The sequence below is a fragment of the Melanotaenia boesemani genome, chromosome 10 (genome assembly GCF_017639745.1).
Source record: "Melanotaenia boesemani isolate fMelBoe1 chromosome 10, fMelBoe1.pri, whole genome shotgun sequence".
Taxonomy (NCBI): Eukaryota; Metazoa; Chordata; class Actinopteri; order Atheriniformes; family Melanotaeniidae; genus Melanotaenia; species Melanotaenia boesemani.
Genome location: NC_055691.1, coordinates 6,651,678 through 6,667,803, shown reverse-complemented (window position 1 = coordinate 6,667,803; position 16,126 = coordinate 6,651,678). Strand labels below are relative to the sequence as shown.

At 38.6% G+C, this 16,126-nt stretch overlaps 1 protein-coding gene across 4 annotated transcripts in view; it reads left to right on the top strand.

Annotated features, from left to right (window-relative positions):
- Positions 1 to 16,126, top strand: part of kiaa1549la (KIAA1549-like a) — a 155,998-nt gene that overhangs the window by 3,602 nt on the left and 136,270 nt on the right. For 3 of the 4 annotated variants that reach the window (XM_041997622.1, XM_041997623.1, XM_041997620.1), the window contains exon 1: positions 1,539 to 2,032. In XM_041997622.1, the coding sequence (XP_041853556.1) occupies positions 1,780 to 2,032 (253 nt within the window). In that variant the 5' untranslated portion in view covers positions 1,539 to 1,779. Of the gene's footprint in view, positions 1 to 1,538; positions 2,033 to 16,126 lie in introns of those variants that run through there. The other variant, XM_041997621.1, reaches the window with a different exon arrangement.

Below are 16,126 nucleotides of genomic sequence, written 5' to 3'. Positions count from 1 at the left end.
AGCGAGGAAAGCAGAGAATATGTTGAAGTTGTTGGACTCATTTAGTCACTTTCCGACCAAAATATTGACCACAGAGTGACTGAAAGTTTAGAAGTACTCCACCGCTTCTCTGGTACCATGATACAACAAGCAGAACACACAGGGACCGGGACGCTTGGCGTTTGACTCGATGGCAGTTCTGGAGAACCAAGTAGAAGTTCTGTTTAGAGCTTCCACTATCAAACCCTCTGCTTCTCTCAGCAGCTCCTTCACGAGTCACGACACATACTGCCCAACATTCTGCGTTAATAAAAGTTTGTTCTATGGGTTTCTTTAATAGAGTATCTGAACCAACATAGAGGAATAACGCCACACAGTGTATTGAAATGTGTTCACTAGCTCTGCATTGATTCGGTATCTGGAGCCTATTTGCCTGGACTTGTTAGAGTGCCTCTAGGACTTGTGGAAAGGGCAACCAATCCGGCGTCAGGAACCGCCCACTGAGTTTTGATGGGTTAGGCTGACAGATAAAATAAATTCATGACGCTCTGCCACTGCCATAATCATAATTATTGCAGGATGCTTTGTGGTTTCCATTTGTTGAGGGAATTGGCTCACCAAAAAAATGAGCAAAGATGTCCTTTTACGTGTTATTTTGTATAATGCTATAATTACACAGAAAGAAAGAAAGAAAGAAAGAAAGAAAGAAAGAAAGAAAAATCAAAAGTACAACCAGCTCTGGCCCTCAGTTAAGTATATCTCAATTATATATTATGAATTTATTTGAATTTAATGGGATTCCAATTCTTCCTGAATTCAAATTTGAATTGCAATTCTACTTCCTGTTTGCTTAAATCTCAATTAAAAGTCAAGAGTTGAATTGGAATTAGGTAAAATTCTACTCTAATACTCTAAGGTTTCTCTTTGGAGATGATAAACATGAACTATTAATTAATTATGAAAAGTTTTAAAAGTTTTATTTATCCATAAACTCACTCAGCTTTGGGGAGCTATGGCTGTTGTTCTGGCCTAAGTCAGCTCTCTTTGTCATTAGTTATGGACTTGTATTCTCTGCCTTATGAAATTGACTTGTATTGTAAGACTTCTTAAATTTACTTGTATGACATCTAATATTCACTGTTTTTCAGACTTGATGAATTAACCAGTACTTGTAGATTTGAATTGTACAGATGTGGAGATATAAGTTACGAAAACCTACAAGTGTAGGCCTCCAAGTTAAAAAGCTAGTGTCCATATCCTGGCTCCACAGTAGAATGTGGCACAAATATTTTGCATTTGTAAAACTGACTTGTATTTTCTGACTTATAACCTTCACTGTTATTTTCAAAATTGCCAAATTAATCAGTAGGATACTTGTACGTTTGTTTTATAGAAAAATGAAGATATAAGTTAAAACATGTCTCTGCCCTAGCTCCATACACAAGTCTCCCTGCTTCCCAATGGACGCAACCAGATTTTTACTTTGACAGTGACTCCAGCGTGTTTCCGGTTATGCAGCAGCGCTTTGACGCATCTCGCAGCGGAGATGGAGAGCACCTTGTGGTCGCAATAGGGCTTGCAGACTCCACAAACAGCGCGCGCACAGAAACGAGCACAGCGAGACGCGCAAAGGGGAGGAAAATTTCAAAATCTGTTTGTCCCCTTGTTGCCTCTCACAGCCTCCGGCAGGCTCATGGAGAGCGGAGCCCTGCTTGTCCGAACTGCGGGCAGGTTGATCGGATGCCTTTCACCACAGCAGCGCCGTTAGATGTTCTTCATTCGGGATTAATTGGCTGAGCAATGGCTCCCAAGCATGCGCTCATTTCCAGAGGCGCCAGCGGTGGCCCCGAGGTCGGAGGGGTAAATGACAATACAGAAGACCCCCGCTCCTCTTCCTCCACGACGGCATGGATTCTGGATCCAGGGATGGTGACCGTCCGCTCGCTAAGGAACGGGATGAGGACGCGGGCGCTGGATGGGATGCTGGCCCGGTGGTTTGTGACCCTCAGCGCGGTGCTGATGCTGATGATGCAGAGCTCCTTTGCCGCTGACGGTAAGAAACAGATGTTTTGTTACCTTCTAATCTGAAAGAGTCATACTGTCTTCCCCGTGTTCTCACAGATAAACCATTATTACCGTATAACACTGCAGAGTGGTGTTAAACTGGCTTGAGTATTACCTTGTTTTTAAAGCAGTCATTTATCATGAAATGAAGTGGAATATCATCACGTGGACGACTTAATTTAAATTTGTTGTAACGTGGAGAAAACAGTTGCATTGTTTGGGTTTTAGGTTGATTTTATGATTTTTTTAATGCTCTGTTGATTTTCTTTGGGACCACACATTTAATGTGGTAATAATATTTTACATTTACACCACGGCTGTGGCCTCACAGAGGAGCTGAGCACACCGTGGACCGCACCACTGCTCCATCACAGCTGTTTGGGATAAAACAAAAAGTTTTTATTAATTAATGAGGAGCTGAGCCCCCAGGTAGAAAACCTCCAGCAAGATCCACAGAGAATGTTTCATAGTCGACAGAAATAAATGATTTAAGATTGGAACAGGGACACAGACATGCACAGAGAGAAAGACAAATGGTAGCAAAGACAGTTTATTTATATGTTTTGGTCATATGCAACACTTTTTGTGGGAACTGTCTTTAAATATTGAAACATTTAGGATGTTATAATATTTGAAGTGAAGACAAATGTTTTAGTGTTTGTTCATACATTATAGTGTTCACTGGCTTTGGCTGACCAAGAAAGTCCAGGAGTCTGCTTGTCAGGTTCTCTGATTATACAAAACTGTGCAAAGTCTAGCCACCCTAAGTGAAGCAAAGACCTGCAAATATAAACTAAAATACATTATATTTAACCCATTAATTAAAGTTAATATTTGGTATGAGCTCTTATTTTCTTCAACATAGCCTGAACCCTCTTAGACAAAGATTCTTATTTTCTTAAATTAGTCTTCTGGAACAATTCTCCAGGCTTCTTGACAGAATTCAGAGATCTTCAATTTGCATTCACTATGACACACTAATGACTCAACGTTGTGACAGTAACACACAGCAGATGTGAGTTCAATTTTAGCATTTATTTTCAGCATGATGGGTGACATTTAAAAAGTATCAGATCAAATATCCTGCTTCGTTACAGGAATAAGGCTTCAGATTATTTTACAAAACCCCAGTTTTCATAATAAATAGTATTTTAAAGATATAGCTCAAAGCTGCAGTATATAACATAATCAAAGGTCAGGAACAGAAAAATTTTATATTTCATTAAAATTTAATTATTTATTCACTTTACTAAAATTACTGTTATGTTTTTATTCTATTGGAATGAAACATTTATATCTACTTACCATGGGTCCACATGCATGGCAGCTGCCATGTTGATGTACAGTGTCTCTGAATGGACAAACAACTCTGTGTGTGAAATGAGAGCTTTAAAACTGCAGTATTGGCTTTGTTTGATAGGTGCTAGAGCACCGTTTGGGATAAGTAACACATTAAAAGACACATACAAGTAGAGAGTACACGCGTTTACAACAAGTGCTGTAGTTACCTGTACTGCAGTCATTGCTGCAGATGAAAACATATTTATGTCTGGAAGAATTTTGGCTTACATACTGTACCTTTAAGTATTTTCAGTTAAAATAACCAGTTCATTTCACGTTTCTGCAATTTACAACAGCAATTATATGAGCAGCATTGGAAAACTGTGAAAAATACCAAGAAGAACAAGATGAAAAAATGATTTTAATTAAAAAACCTGTAGGTAACCAAACATATATTACAGTCCTGTTTTACAAAGAACACATATAAAATCAGAGAGCAATTTTACAACATGACTAAATGTAAAAAGAACGCAGCAGAGCGACTGAGTTTGTCAGAGTCTAAACACAGAAGACCTCATGTCTCCAAAATACTGCAGTGGCAAATAAAACAACTGATGCAAAACATTTCTTATTTTAAATGAGCGAAAATCTCATTGTTTTCATCATATGCAGCCAAAAGCATCATTAAACGATTGAGAGAAGCTGGAGAAATTTCTGTAAAAGGATGAGGCTGAAAACCAATACTGAGTGTCCCTGATCTTTGGGCTCTCAGGTGTGTTAGGATTAATGGAAATCACTGCAGGGGCTCAGAAGCATCTCTGAATGCCACTATCAGTAAACACAGCTTGCTGTTGCATTTAAAATGCCAGTTAAAACTTTACTTCACACAGCAAGGGAAAAAACAAAACAAAAACACAATCACGACCCTCCTGAAAGGCAGCTGCCTTCTCTACAGAAGTTTTCAAACTTTTAACTTTACTTGTCAGTCATTTTGATGCCACACTGACATTTATTATGCACATTTCTGGAGCTGTCGTTTTCCTCCAGCATCCCGCAGCTAAGAAACAGCACTTCACAACTTTATTTCCAGCCTAGGGCATCATGCAACAGCTGTGTTTTGCTTAACGACATCACGTCTCACACCAGCAGCTGGATATCAGCACATCGCCCCTTTTTAACTCCTTGGCTGAATCAGCAAAGAAACGCCAGAGGACATTATCAGAGGAAGGGAGGCAAAGAAAGAGAGAAAGTGAGAGAGCAAGAGATAAGACAAAAGTCAACATCGGACTGACTTTTATTGACTGGAGAGATCTCAGAGAAGAGACAGGATGCAAGATGGATGCTGAATTAGCCGTTGTTAGGGGGAAAAAAATTTGCCAAAGTTTAGTAGTTCTGCTTTGAGATGAACTGATCTGAGTAGAAAATGTGCCGTGATAAATTAGGATTTTATTAGCTTGTTAAATAATGGACGCTACATTTTGCAGGCTAAAGAGGAGTGAAACCATCTGGCTTATCATCAGTGCACAGAATAAACAAACTACATCTCTGATAGCTCAGTGCTGTATAAATGCACATGGTGGGAGTAACTTGTACATCTGTGCAGACGAGTTTTGGAAAATAGGGTATCCAATCAAAATAGCCAAATAGGATGTTTGTTTATTCCTTTAAAATGACTCATGGAAGCATCCACTACTTACACAATATTGAATATTTATTGCTACTTTTGGTAGCCGTGTTTGGGGAAGCCGAACCACATTTATCCTTTTCTTCATGCACTGTTTGCAATCTTTAGAATGAAAATAAAACCAGGAAGCAAGGCTCTGCAAATGATTTAAATCTTAATTATTTAAACAGAAGGCAGGAGGGAAATACGACTCATATGAGTGTTTTCATGTCACTCAAGTTTGTTCCTTAACAAGCCACTTTCGGGAGAAGGAAGTGGATGGATGTTGCGATTACACACAAAGCTTTCAACCACAGGAAATGTATTCAGCCTCTAGATATGAGGACTGTTTTTTCTCCTCTGCATTGCATTCAGCCAATAACAAAACAAAACTTAACTAAAACACTTTAGTCTCTTCCTGGTTGGGCTTGTACAATAACATTTAATTAAAAGGAAGAAATCAAAACCACTTGGTAAGAGTTAAAAAATAGTTAGATCCACCAGCTCCAGTTTTACACATCTCATTTCTCTCACATCCAGTATCAGTCGCATATTTCTGGGACATAATTATGGGTCGTTATTGCCTACATGGACAAACAAACCAAAGGGTTGTTTCTGGGGGGATGATATATGCTGCCACTCAGATGGCCTTTTGTTTCTTATTGTTGTTTCAAGGAAGCCCCTTCTTCTAGTCAGAGAAACCACATTCTGCACACATTACACTACCTTGATCGGATAAAAAAAATGACACTACAAAGAGCTAAACTGACCAGACTGGTCACCAGCGACACTGAATAATATATAATATAAAACACATACAAAAGTGCTGAGCAAGTGAAATGGTGAGTCAAGCATGCATAAGAAAGATTTTGCTTTCAGAACTATCAGCTGCATTTAAATTCAATTTTTACATTTGCAAAATGGTTTTGCATAAATTTAAGTTAAATATGAGATTTAAATAATTTCCAAATTCACCTATTTTTCTTTTTCAAATTTTGTTCAAAGTAAAATAAATTTAAACATACAGTGTGTAAGAAATACTGACATGTAGTGGTTAAGGCGTGTATTGAAATGACCTTAAATGTCATGCACAGTTGTGAATGGACGGTGGCCGTCAGTAGCCAAAACTCTTCCAGACATGAACATGTTTTCATCTCCAGTGATAACTGCACAAGAGGTAACTGCTTCAAAATTGTGTGCATGTGAACTGCTTCCTTCTATGTGACTTTTAAGGTGTTACTTATCCTAAACCTTTCAAACAAAGCCGGGACTGCAGTTTTAAAACTTAGAGATACTTATTTCACCTACATTGTTGCTTGTCCATTCAGACACCATAATAAAAATGGTTACACCAATATGGCAGCTGCCATGTACACTACCGTTCAAAAGTTTGGGGTCACTTCCCTATTGAATCCCATGGCAAAGTGACCCCAAACTTTTGAACGGTAGTGTATGTGGACCCATGGTAAGTAGATATAAGTGGCTCATTATTAATATTCTGTCACTGACCTTTGATTTTGTTACACACTGAACCTTTAACCCATTAGAGCCCGATGTGACATATTTGCCACATACAGTTTCTGAGACATTTTGCTTCAATTTATGGTATAAACTTTGCTCAAAATTCTGTTGAACACAATCTGATACTCGTCTTCTGTCCCCTAATAGATAACCAGAAGCAGAAAACCATATTATAGTATTTTTAATATATCACATGATAATAAAAAAAAAAGTTATTCTTTTTATTTTTTTTGTTACATTTTGTTAAAGGGCCAAATAAAGACCTCATAGTTAAAAAATTGGACTTTTCTTACCATTTTTTCATGGGTCGGGCCTTAATGGGTTAAATGGGTGGAACAGGTTTGGTAAAACTCAGCAACTGATCTCTCCACATCAGAAAAACAAACAAACAAAAAAAAAAGGATAAAAAATGAGCAAGTTTATTAAAATTAGAATTTAAGGGAAAGGTAATGATAAATAATTTGTTGAATTGGATACATAGTTACATAATAACCTCAGGCTAGCTGACAGTGCAGTGAGACTTCCATCCATCCATCCATTGGCTAGACCCGCTTAGTCTAATGCAGGGTCACAGGAGGTTGGAGCCTCTCCCAGCTGGTATCAGGCGATAGCCGGGGCCCAACCTGGACAGGTCGACAGTCAATCACAGGGCTACTGAGAGACATTTTCAGTTAAAATGGGAAACTAATGAGATGCCGTTTCTTTCTAAAACATGCCCCCACTACTCAGGGTCCTGTTTGAAGATCATCGGGATAACTACTTTCTTACAATAAGCACATCTATATTTGACAGATTCCTCCTCACTGAGTGTAAATTTGAGAATGAAAGCACAGATACAGAAAATGCAGAAGATTGCTAAAGTATTTGGAAAAAAGGCCAGTTTATCTTCCCAGCCTTCTGGTAAATCTGAACAAATCGCCCACTCACTCTCAAAAATATATCCTTTTTCATATCAAGCTGCTGTTCCACTGAGGAGTGAACTTTTCCATAAAATGGCTCGAGGAGACCTGACTCTCTTTTTCTTGGTTACACAAGAATTCAGCTGTTTTATATATATATATATATATATATATATATATATATATATATATATATATACATATATATATATTTTCTCCATCTAAATTTATAACCAGTGAAGGATGTTTTGGAGGCTGATTCCCAGCTTGTGCTTGTTATTTATGTTTGTGTGTCTATGGGCACATAAAATACGCATGTGTAGGTGTTTTTCTTTAATAGGTCCACAGAGATATTCATCCTCAGTCAATAGCTGACATCCATTGGTCGTCGTTGCTATGGGAACGGATTTGCAGCTAGTACTTTTCTCACTGTGTGTCTGTGTTTGTCCGTCATGGATTGAAATAACATCTGAGTAAGCGCCAAGTTAGAGTCTGTTGCCTAATAATCAGCGTCAGATGACACACCAGCGTGGATGAAATGCACTGTGTGCTGTACTGTGAGGTTTGTGGGATTTCAAAGTGAACTCAAACCTTCTGCTTTCAGCTACTAAACATCCCGTTTTCTGGTCATCTGAGTCACTGCTGTTGTTAGATCTCATTGATGTATGTAAATATTTTATTCTGTGTACAGTACAGGTTGAGTTGTACATACTGCATGATGGTTGTTACTGATACAATAGCAATATATCTGTAACATCCAGATGGATCCCTCTAATAAATTAGAGAATAAGTTGAATAATTAGGAGGTGACAGTACAGTAGATGTTTTTCTTCTGTTCTTTAAACAAATTTCTTGTTCTGGACACATTTGAGGCAAACTTGCCAGCCCTGTGTTCTGCAGTCATGTAAAATAAAGTTTTCCACTCTTAAAGTTCAACAATAAAGTTTAACATAGCCTGAATATCCCAAAGACACACACCTTTCTCCAGATTCGCAGATCCACAGAACCAAGAGTGCAAAGGCTCATGGGAAATCCATATTCAGCAGGAATTTAACCTTTTGTGACTGTAACCCTCTACACTTGAGTTATGTGCTTTGCTGCTTGTGTTATGTTTATATTTAAACACTTTTCTTGGGATGTTCAGTTCTGTTTGAAGGTTAAAGATGATTCAGATGAGTACAGGAAGTGACACCTTCCGCCACCACTAGCTCTAATCTGTGTGTTTCACTAGGAGTAGAAATGATGCTGGATAAGAACTAATCATAACCATTTAAAGCAAATACATTACTATGGTTCAGATTTTCTCTCTTTTGTTCATTGTGGTATCATTCCATAAATGTAACAGGGAATATACTTTTAAAGTACAGAGTTTTCCATTTTTGGGTTAACAGAAATTTCGGTGTAGGACAATCTCTCTTTTTTTGCAGACATATTTCTTAGAGTGTATGTGCTGTGTTGGATGCCAACTTAGCCGTCACTAGAGGTCGTCACACTGAGAAAATCTGTTGAAGTTCAGCAGTTCTTTATTTGATAAAAATATTGCTTTAATTATTCAGAACTGAAAATCACGAGGAAAATGAATTGCTTAAGATCCCAGATTTATGTGTCAGGGCTCAGCCCCTGACAACCCCGGCCCACTTTAACCCCAGTGCAAACCTTACGGTTAAACATTGCTCCTGTTGCACGGGGCCCCAAACAGTGAATGTGGGGTATCTGGTGTAGAAAAGTATATATTCTGTTTATGTAGAAAAAGGATCTCAGTCTCTGGTACTGGAGAGTCACTGTCTTGCAGGTACTTCAACACACCTGATTCAAATGAATGGATTATTGTCCAGAACTTAACAAGCTGTTGGAGCCATTTCATTTGAATCAGATGTGTTGGAGCAGGGAAACATCTAAAACCTGCAGTGGCCCTTAAAGACTAGAGTTTGAGCTTCCTGATATAGTGTTTGTAGTGCAGGTTAGTGGTTTGGACACAAAATGTGATATTTGGAGCATTTTGATCCTATTTTTATTTTTTATTTTTCTATATAGGTAGTGCAACAAAAGCTCAGAGAAAGATTTTCATGTTTGCAGTGATGATGCAGCACCTTAGATGGCTTATAAGATGGCATTATTTCATTATTTGTTTTTTTTTGTTTATGGGGGAGCTCTTCAGTTAATGTCTGGAATCTAATAAGCAGGGCGGGACTGTGTGGAATTGAATGGCTGACCACGGAGTCATTGATAAATCCTCCTGCGGATGATCATTTGTCTGCTGTCATCAATTACAATGATCAATTGTGCTGATTAGGTACAGCAGAGCTTGGCTCCTTTCTGTCTCCTGAGGATTCTCGGAGAGGACAAGTTGGCTGAAAATCAGAACTCTGAGAATCTCACAATCCGATTAAAAGTTTGGTTTAGTGCTGCAGAGGAAAAGCATTTTAGCATTGTTCCTTCACCAATAGGAGGTGGGTTTGTTTGTTTGTTGGTTCATCTGTAAGCAAGATTATGCAAAAACCACCTGGCTGGGTTTCATGAACCTTTGTGGAGAGGTGGAATGTGGTGATTCAAACTACAAATTGGCACATTGACCCCTTCCAGTTACAATTATAGAGAGAAAAGTCAGATTTAGTAATTTAATCAAGCTAAATTAATTGAGTTAATATTGACTGAAGGTGGAGTACAGTGTCCATTCAAAGCTAAACATAATTTATAAATGTTGCGGCATCATTTCTACATTATATTGATATCTAATGTTACCCATTGTGTAACCACGACATATACTAAAGTAAATCTGTGGTGGCAGAGGTTCATAAAATGTAAAAGGACAATGATGTTTTTTGTGTTACTTTGGATATGTCAGGTTTTAGTATATTTTATTTGTAATTGTGGTGAATTCCACAAGCTTCATAGAGCACTTAAGCGCCGAGCTCATGTTTAAAGCACAGAGGCTGTCGGCTGTGATTCCTCTGGAAACACTGATGATGGTTGACAGACGAGAGCGCTTGCTGTGCTGTAACCTGCTCTATTTGATGTCAGCCACTTGGCTTCATAAGGAATCCTGCTCACACATGAGCGCTCAGTTCATCGGTTTAGAAACCCAGACAAATCAAATGTCCTCTTCAGCACTCAAGTAAATAACATTTTTTAGATTCAATTCAAAAGATTTGCAACGCCGTTCTGTTCTGCTCAATATATTTTGTGTCAAAGCATTAAATGTATTATGATGGGTTATGTGACCAAGTGCATAGAAATGAAGCACAATGCTGAAGTAAATTAGTTAAAAGGTTTATTTTAAGCCTTTGATTATGGCAGCAGATTTATGGAGTAAAAAGTTAAATGTAACATGGATGAGATTCCATATATGTTGTTGAATAAGTATTATAGTTTGAAATTTCTCAACTAAAAATGCTCGCCTGCTGTGGTTATTCCACCTCCATTCACAGTCAGATTGGAGGGAAATGATTATTGCATGAACCAAACACCCCAGAAGTGCATGTGACATTAGCTTAAAGTAAGACAGACTCGGCAAAAAATGGAATCTATTCTTTGAGATGTAATCTATCCCAAAGTTGCCCCTGCATTGTCGTTTACTAACTTATTAAACAAAATGAGAAAACTATCTCTTTTTGTGCTAATTGTTGATTATAATCCGTCTTGACACTGACGCTGCACGGGTGTCACACACTCAGCAGCAATTTGACTTGTCAAAAACAGCCAGAACTGATAGGGGCATTATTCCCGCGTTGCACAGCAATAATCGGAGGAATGAAGTCATGAATAAATGATTGTTATCCCTAATTTTTCTGCCAAATGTCTAAATGCTGCGGCAACTTTGTTTGAGCATGCCATGCGTGACTTCTGATTATCGTTTAGATATAATGTGACAGGATCTGTAGGATTTGTAAGTCCAGAAATTGTGGATGGGATGGAGTGTAGCTATGTTGGGGAGGCTTTGCTTATTTGAAAGACTTGTGCAAAAATTTCTCGCAGTATCTCCCCATGGTATTTTCTTATTTTCCTTTATCGTTTCCAGTTTAGTACTTTGCTAATTGCAGCCCAAACTCTGCCTGCTCTGGATTTAATGTGATCATAATGGTGCACAGGCGATGCTTTGAAATCTTTTTTAAGCTCTCAGAGCGCCCACACTGATATGCTTCTGCATAAATCAGATTAGGATCACATTTCAAATCGCCTCCAAATATGGTTTGGATTTTTTTTGCAAATCTGATTTCTTGTTGATCTTTCTTTGCTGCTCAGACTTTGTAAAATAAATCTTGATATAATCTGATATAAAAAAACACGATTTAGGCCAGCAGTCTAAATGCAACGTCACAAAATGAAAGAAAACTGGTTATACACATCAAACAAGTCAATCAGAGTCAAAATTTTATGCGGACTGATGCAAATTCCATTATCATTATTTATTATTAGGACAAAAATGTAAAAATCTTTTATTGTCATTAAGTCTGCTTTGAACTTAGATGTGCATGTTAAAAATAACTTAAATGTAAAACCTAAAGTTCATAAATAAGATCAGTTTATATCATCAGGTTTCAGATTATTGAACACATAACATCAACAACCCATACATCTCAGAAGAGGAATAAAAATAAATATTTAAACATTGTAGTATCAGTTTTGCTTTTGGCCCCAGCACGGATAAAGAATTTGAAGCTGCTTTGTGTAGAATTTGTTGACTTTGAATCCCCCTACAGGCTCAGAACTGCTGTAAACTCAGCAAGGCAAGGCAGTTTATTTGTATAGCACATTTCATGTACAGCACAATTCAAAGTGCTTTACATAAAACAAAGACATTACAGATATTTAGGATAGTAAAAGGCATCAACACATAATCGCAATAAAATAATAAATTACATTAAAATGATTAAAAGCAAGGTGAGTTAAAAAGTTTCCGTGCAGATTTCATGCATATGCACAAGAGAAAAGAAACGTTTTTAACCTGGATTTAAAAATGTCTACATTTGGTGAAAGTTTAATCTCCACTGGCAGTTTGTTCCACTTGTTTGCATCATAACAGCTAAATGCTGCTTCTCCATGTTTAGTCTGGACTCTGGTTTCGACTAGTTGACCAGAGACTTTGGATCTAAGAGCTCTGCTAGGTTTATATTCTCTGTACATATCACAGATGTATTCTGGGCCTAAACCATTCTGGGATTTGTAAACAATTAGAAGGGTTTTGAAATCTATTCTGTAACTGACTGGAAGCCAATGTAAATATTTCAAAACTGGTGTGATGTGTTCAGATCTCTTAGTCCTGGTTAAAACTCTAGCAGCAGCGTTTTGGATGAGCTGCAGATGTTTAATGCTCTTTTTAGGAAGTCCTGTTAAAAGACCATTACAGTAATCCAGCCTACTGGAGATGAATGCATGGATGAGTTTCTCTTGGTCGTTCTGGGAGACTAAACTTTTAATTCTGTTGATGTTTCTGAGCTGGTAAAAAGCTTCTTAGTGACAGCTTTGATGTGGCTGCTGAAAGTCAGGTCTGAGTCTATCCTATCTATAACACTCCAAGGTTACGGACTTGGTCGGTGATTTTAAGAGCCCGAGTCTCCAGGTATTTGCCAATGCAGACAGCCGGCCTCTGGCTTGTGCTCCTGTAGTAACCTGATTTGGATTCTTCTGTGACCCTGGGTCTGATTATTCCACTTGCTTGTAACACAAATAGCTAATCAACCAATCAGATTGCAGCAACTTAATGCATTTAAGCATGTAAACATGGTGAGATGACTTCCTGAAGTTCAAACTGAGCATCCAAATGAGGAAGAAAGGTGATTTAAGTAACTTTGAATCTGGCATGGTTACATTGTTACATAGTTTGATGAGTCTCCATATTAGCTGCCACATTCAGATGTTAGGGTCAAAATTAGGTGGAAACATCATGAAAGCATAAATCCATCCTGCCTTGGATCAACGCTTCAAGATGCTGCTTCTGGTGTAATGGTAAATGGTCCGTATTTATATAGCGCTTTACTGTACCTGGGATGATACCCAAAGCTCTTTTACATTATACATCACATTCCCCCATTCACACACACACATTCACACACTGATGGCGGAAGCTGCCATGCAAGGCGCTCAACCACGACCCATCAGGAGCAATTAGGGGTTCGGTGTCTTGCCCAAGGACACCTCGACATGAACTCGACTTGGCCGAGGATCGAACCGGCAACCCTTGGGTTACAAGACGACCGCGCTACCTTGCTGAGCCACGCCGCCCCAGTGGTGTGAAGAATATTTCTTGGTATACGGTGTAGCATCTTCTGATGGCTACTTCCAGCAGGACAATGCACCATGTCACAAAGCATCTCCAATTGCTTTCTAGAACATGACATTGAGTTCACTGGAATCCACTGGTCTCCACAGTCACCAGATCTCCATCCAACAGAGCAGCTTTGGGATGTGGTGGAACGGGAGATTCTCATCGTGGATGCAGCCGACAAACCTGCAGCATGTGTGGTGTGTGATGCTGTCATGTCAGTATGGAGCAAAACAAAAAATGTTTCTACGCCTTTTTGATTCTATGACACTCAGAATTAAGGCAGTTCTAAAAGAAAAGCAGGTTTCAACCCGGTACTAGCGTGTTTAAAGTGGCCGGTGACTGTATGTGACTCAGGGTGCAGCCGGACGGCTTCAGCTTCACCGTTTTTCAGGTCACAGCAAGAGGCCACTCAAAATGGTGACCATATCAAATGGTTTCTGTCAGCTGACAACAAAGTTTTAATTTATTTAACCATTTATGAAATTATTGATTAATAAAAAAAAGTCTATTTTGTGCTCTGAACTTATTTATAAATTATCTACTGTAGAAATGAATAATTAGCAGGGAATTGCAATCAGCAGTTTTTAAGAGGCATGTTAATGTTTCTTTGGCTGATAGCTGGATCATTTTGCAGCTAATTTACAATGAAAACTCCCATCTTTAGGATTATGTCTTCATCTTTTATCAGTATCACGTAATGGATTTGTAAGACAGCTCCAACTTGTAGATGGAAAAGTTTCCAACTGAAAGGTACAGTATGCATAAACTGGCTCAAGATTATCACAAAGGAACTTTGTGTCTGTCATCCCCACATATACTTCCCAAACTTTAAGAAATTTTATTTTTAAACATCTTTGGGGGTTTCTTTGAAACATTTAGTGAGAAAATGGAGATCATCTCCTTATCTCTGACATATAACATCAGTTATTATTTTTAATATGTTATTTTGGAGTGAAATTGTTTCAGTGTTGCCAGGTATCTGGGTTCTTTACAAGACACAAATATAAACAGCAACAACAACAACAAAAAATTCATCAAGATGAGTGATAGTTCTTGGAGCACAAACCTGACCATGAAGGCAGCACAATCAAAATGCTACTTTTAAAAAAAGAAAGCGTCACATAATTGCTTTAATTCATGTTAGCTACTCGCGCTCAGACCTCAGCTGTCCTTCTCTGCATCGTCGTCCTCACCCAGCTCCTCTGCTCTGATTTTTTCCCTTGTATCTGAGAAGCTCAGGTGATCACAGAGGAAGCAGCACATCTAAAGAGGATGTTTCAGGCTCGAACAAATTCAATGCCAAAGATCCCGACTGTGGTCCCAGAGGCTGGAGTGGTGGGGGTGAGGGGGCACTGCATCGTCCCAGCACATGTTCTCAACACTAAAGCAGCAGTGGTTCATTTTGCATCGCTCTGCTTGGCTGCACTTTGCTCTGTACTTCTCTGCATTGCTCTGATTGTGCACTGCTGGAGCTTTTCAAACCGACAAGGAGAGGAAAAAGGGAATGAGCTTGGCTTTTTGCCTCCACAGATTTAAATCAGAACCATTTGCATTTTGACAAAAAGGCAAGGGATAGGAAACATAACTTACTAGAGAGATCTTTAAACATTAGATTCTTATAATTTTTTTCATTTAGCTCAGTTTTTAACATTTTGCTGTCAGCCCTCATGCAGTATTTGTCCTTTATGATGCATTTGCGCCTCAGGGATCATGCGTGATGTGTCATGTTAAACATCTCTTCTAGCAGCATTCTCATTGCTTTGTGTTGCCAGGCAGAAACAAGTAGAAACAGTCCATTAAATTTACAATGACACTGGCTTGTGTCATTTTTCTGATTGTGAACAAGCTAGCCAGGCTAAACATCTCTAAAATAGACTCTGCATCTCAGCTGTTATGCTCCTCATCCTTTTACCCCTCACACAAATAAAGAGGTACACTTTGAATGCAGAGCGGCTCAATCAGCATAACAGACAGCTTCTCTCTGCTGTACTCTGAAGTTAGTAATCTATTTCTGGAATATGTGTGAGTGTTTGCAAATAAAGTCTCAGGTGCAGATTGTAAATATTTCCCCAGTTTGTACATTAAATACATTATGCATGGGCCCTCTTACAAATCATACGGGTTGGCAGAAACTCTTGCAAAAATTGATTTTATAATCCCAATTAGCCACACTTTGTATTTTTCTGATCTTGTGGGGGCTGTGAGTGGTTACAAGCATCCTCAACAGTGTGTTTTAAGAAGGTTAATTATTTTCAGCTTTGAGTATGAAGCACTTTGATGTGCAAAGCATCTGTGCATGAGAGGGCTTAGTGTGTGCTTCCCCGCATTTAGCAGTGTTTTAGTTTAGTGTCATGAAACAAAGTTTATGTTTGTAGCATGCACCCTTGTTTCTCTTCAGTGCTACATGCAGAGGGGAGCAGGTATTTCAAACCCTGCGGTAAACCAGAGACATCT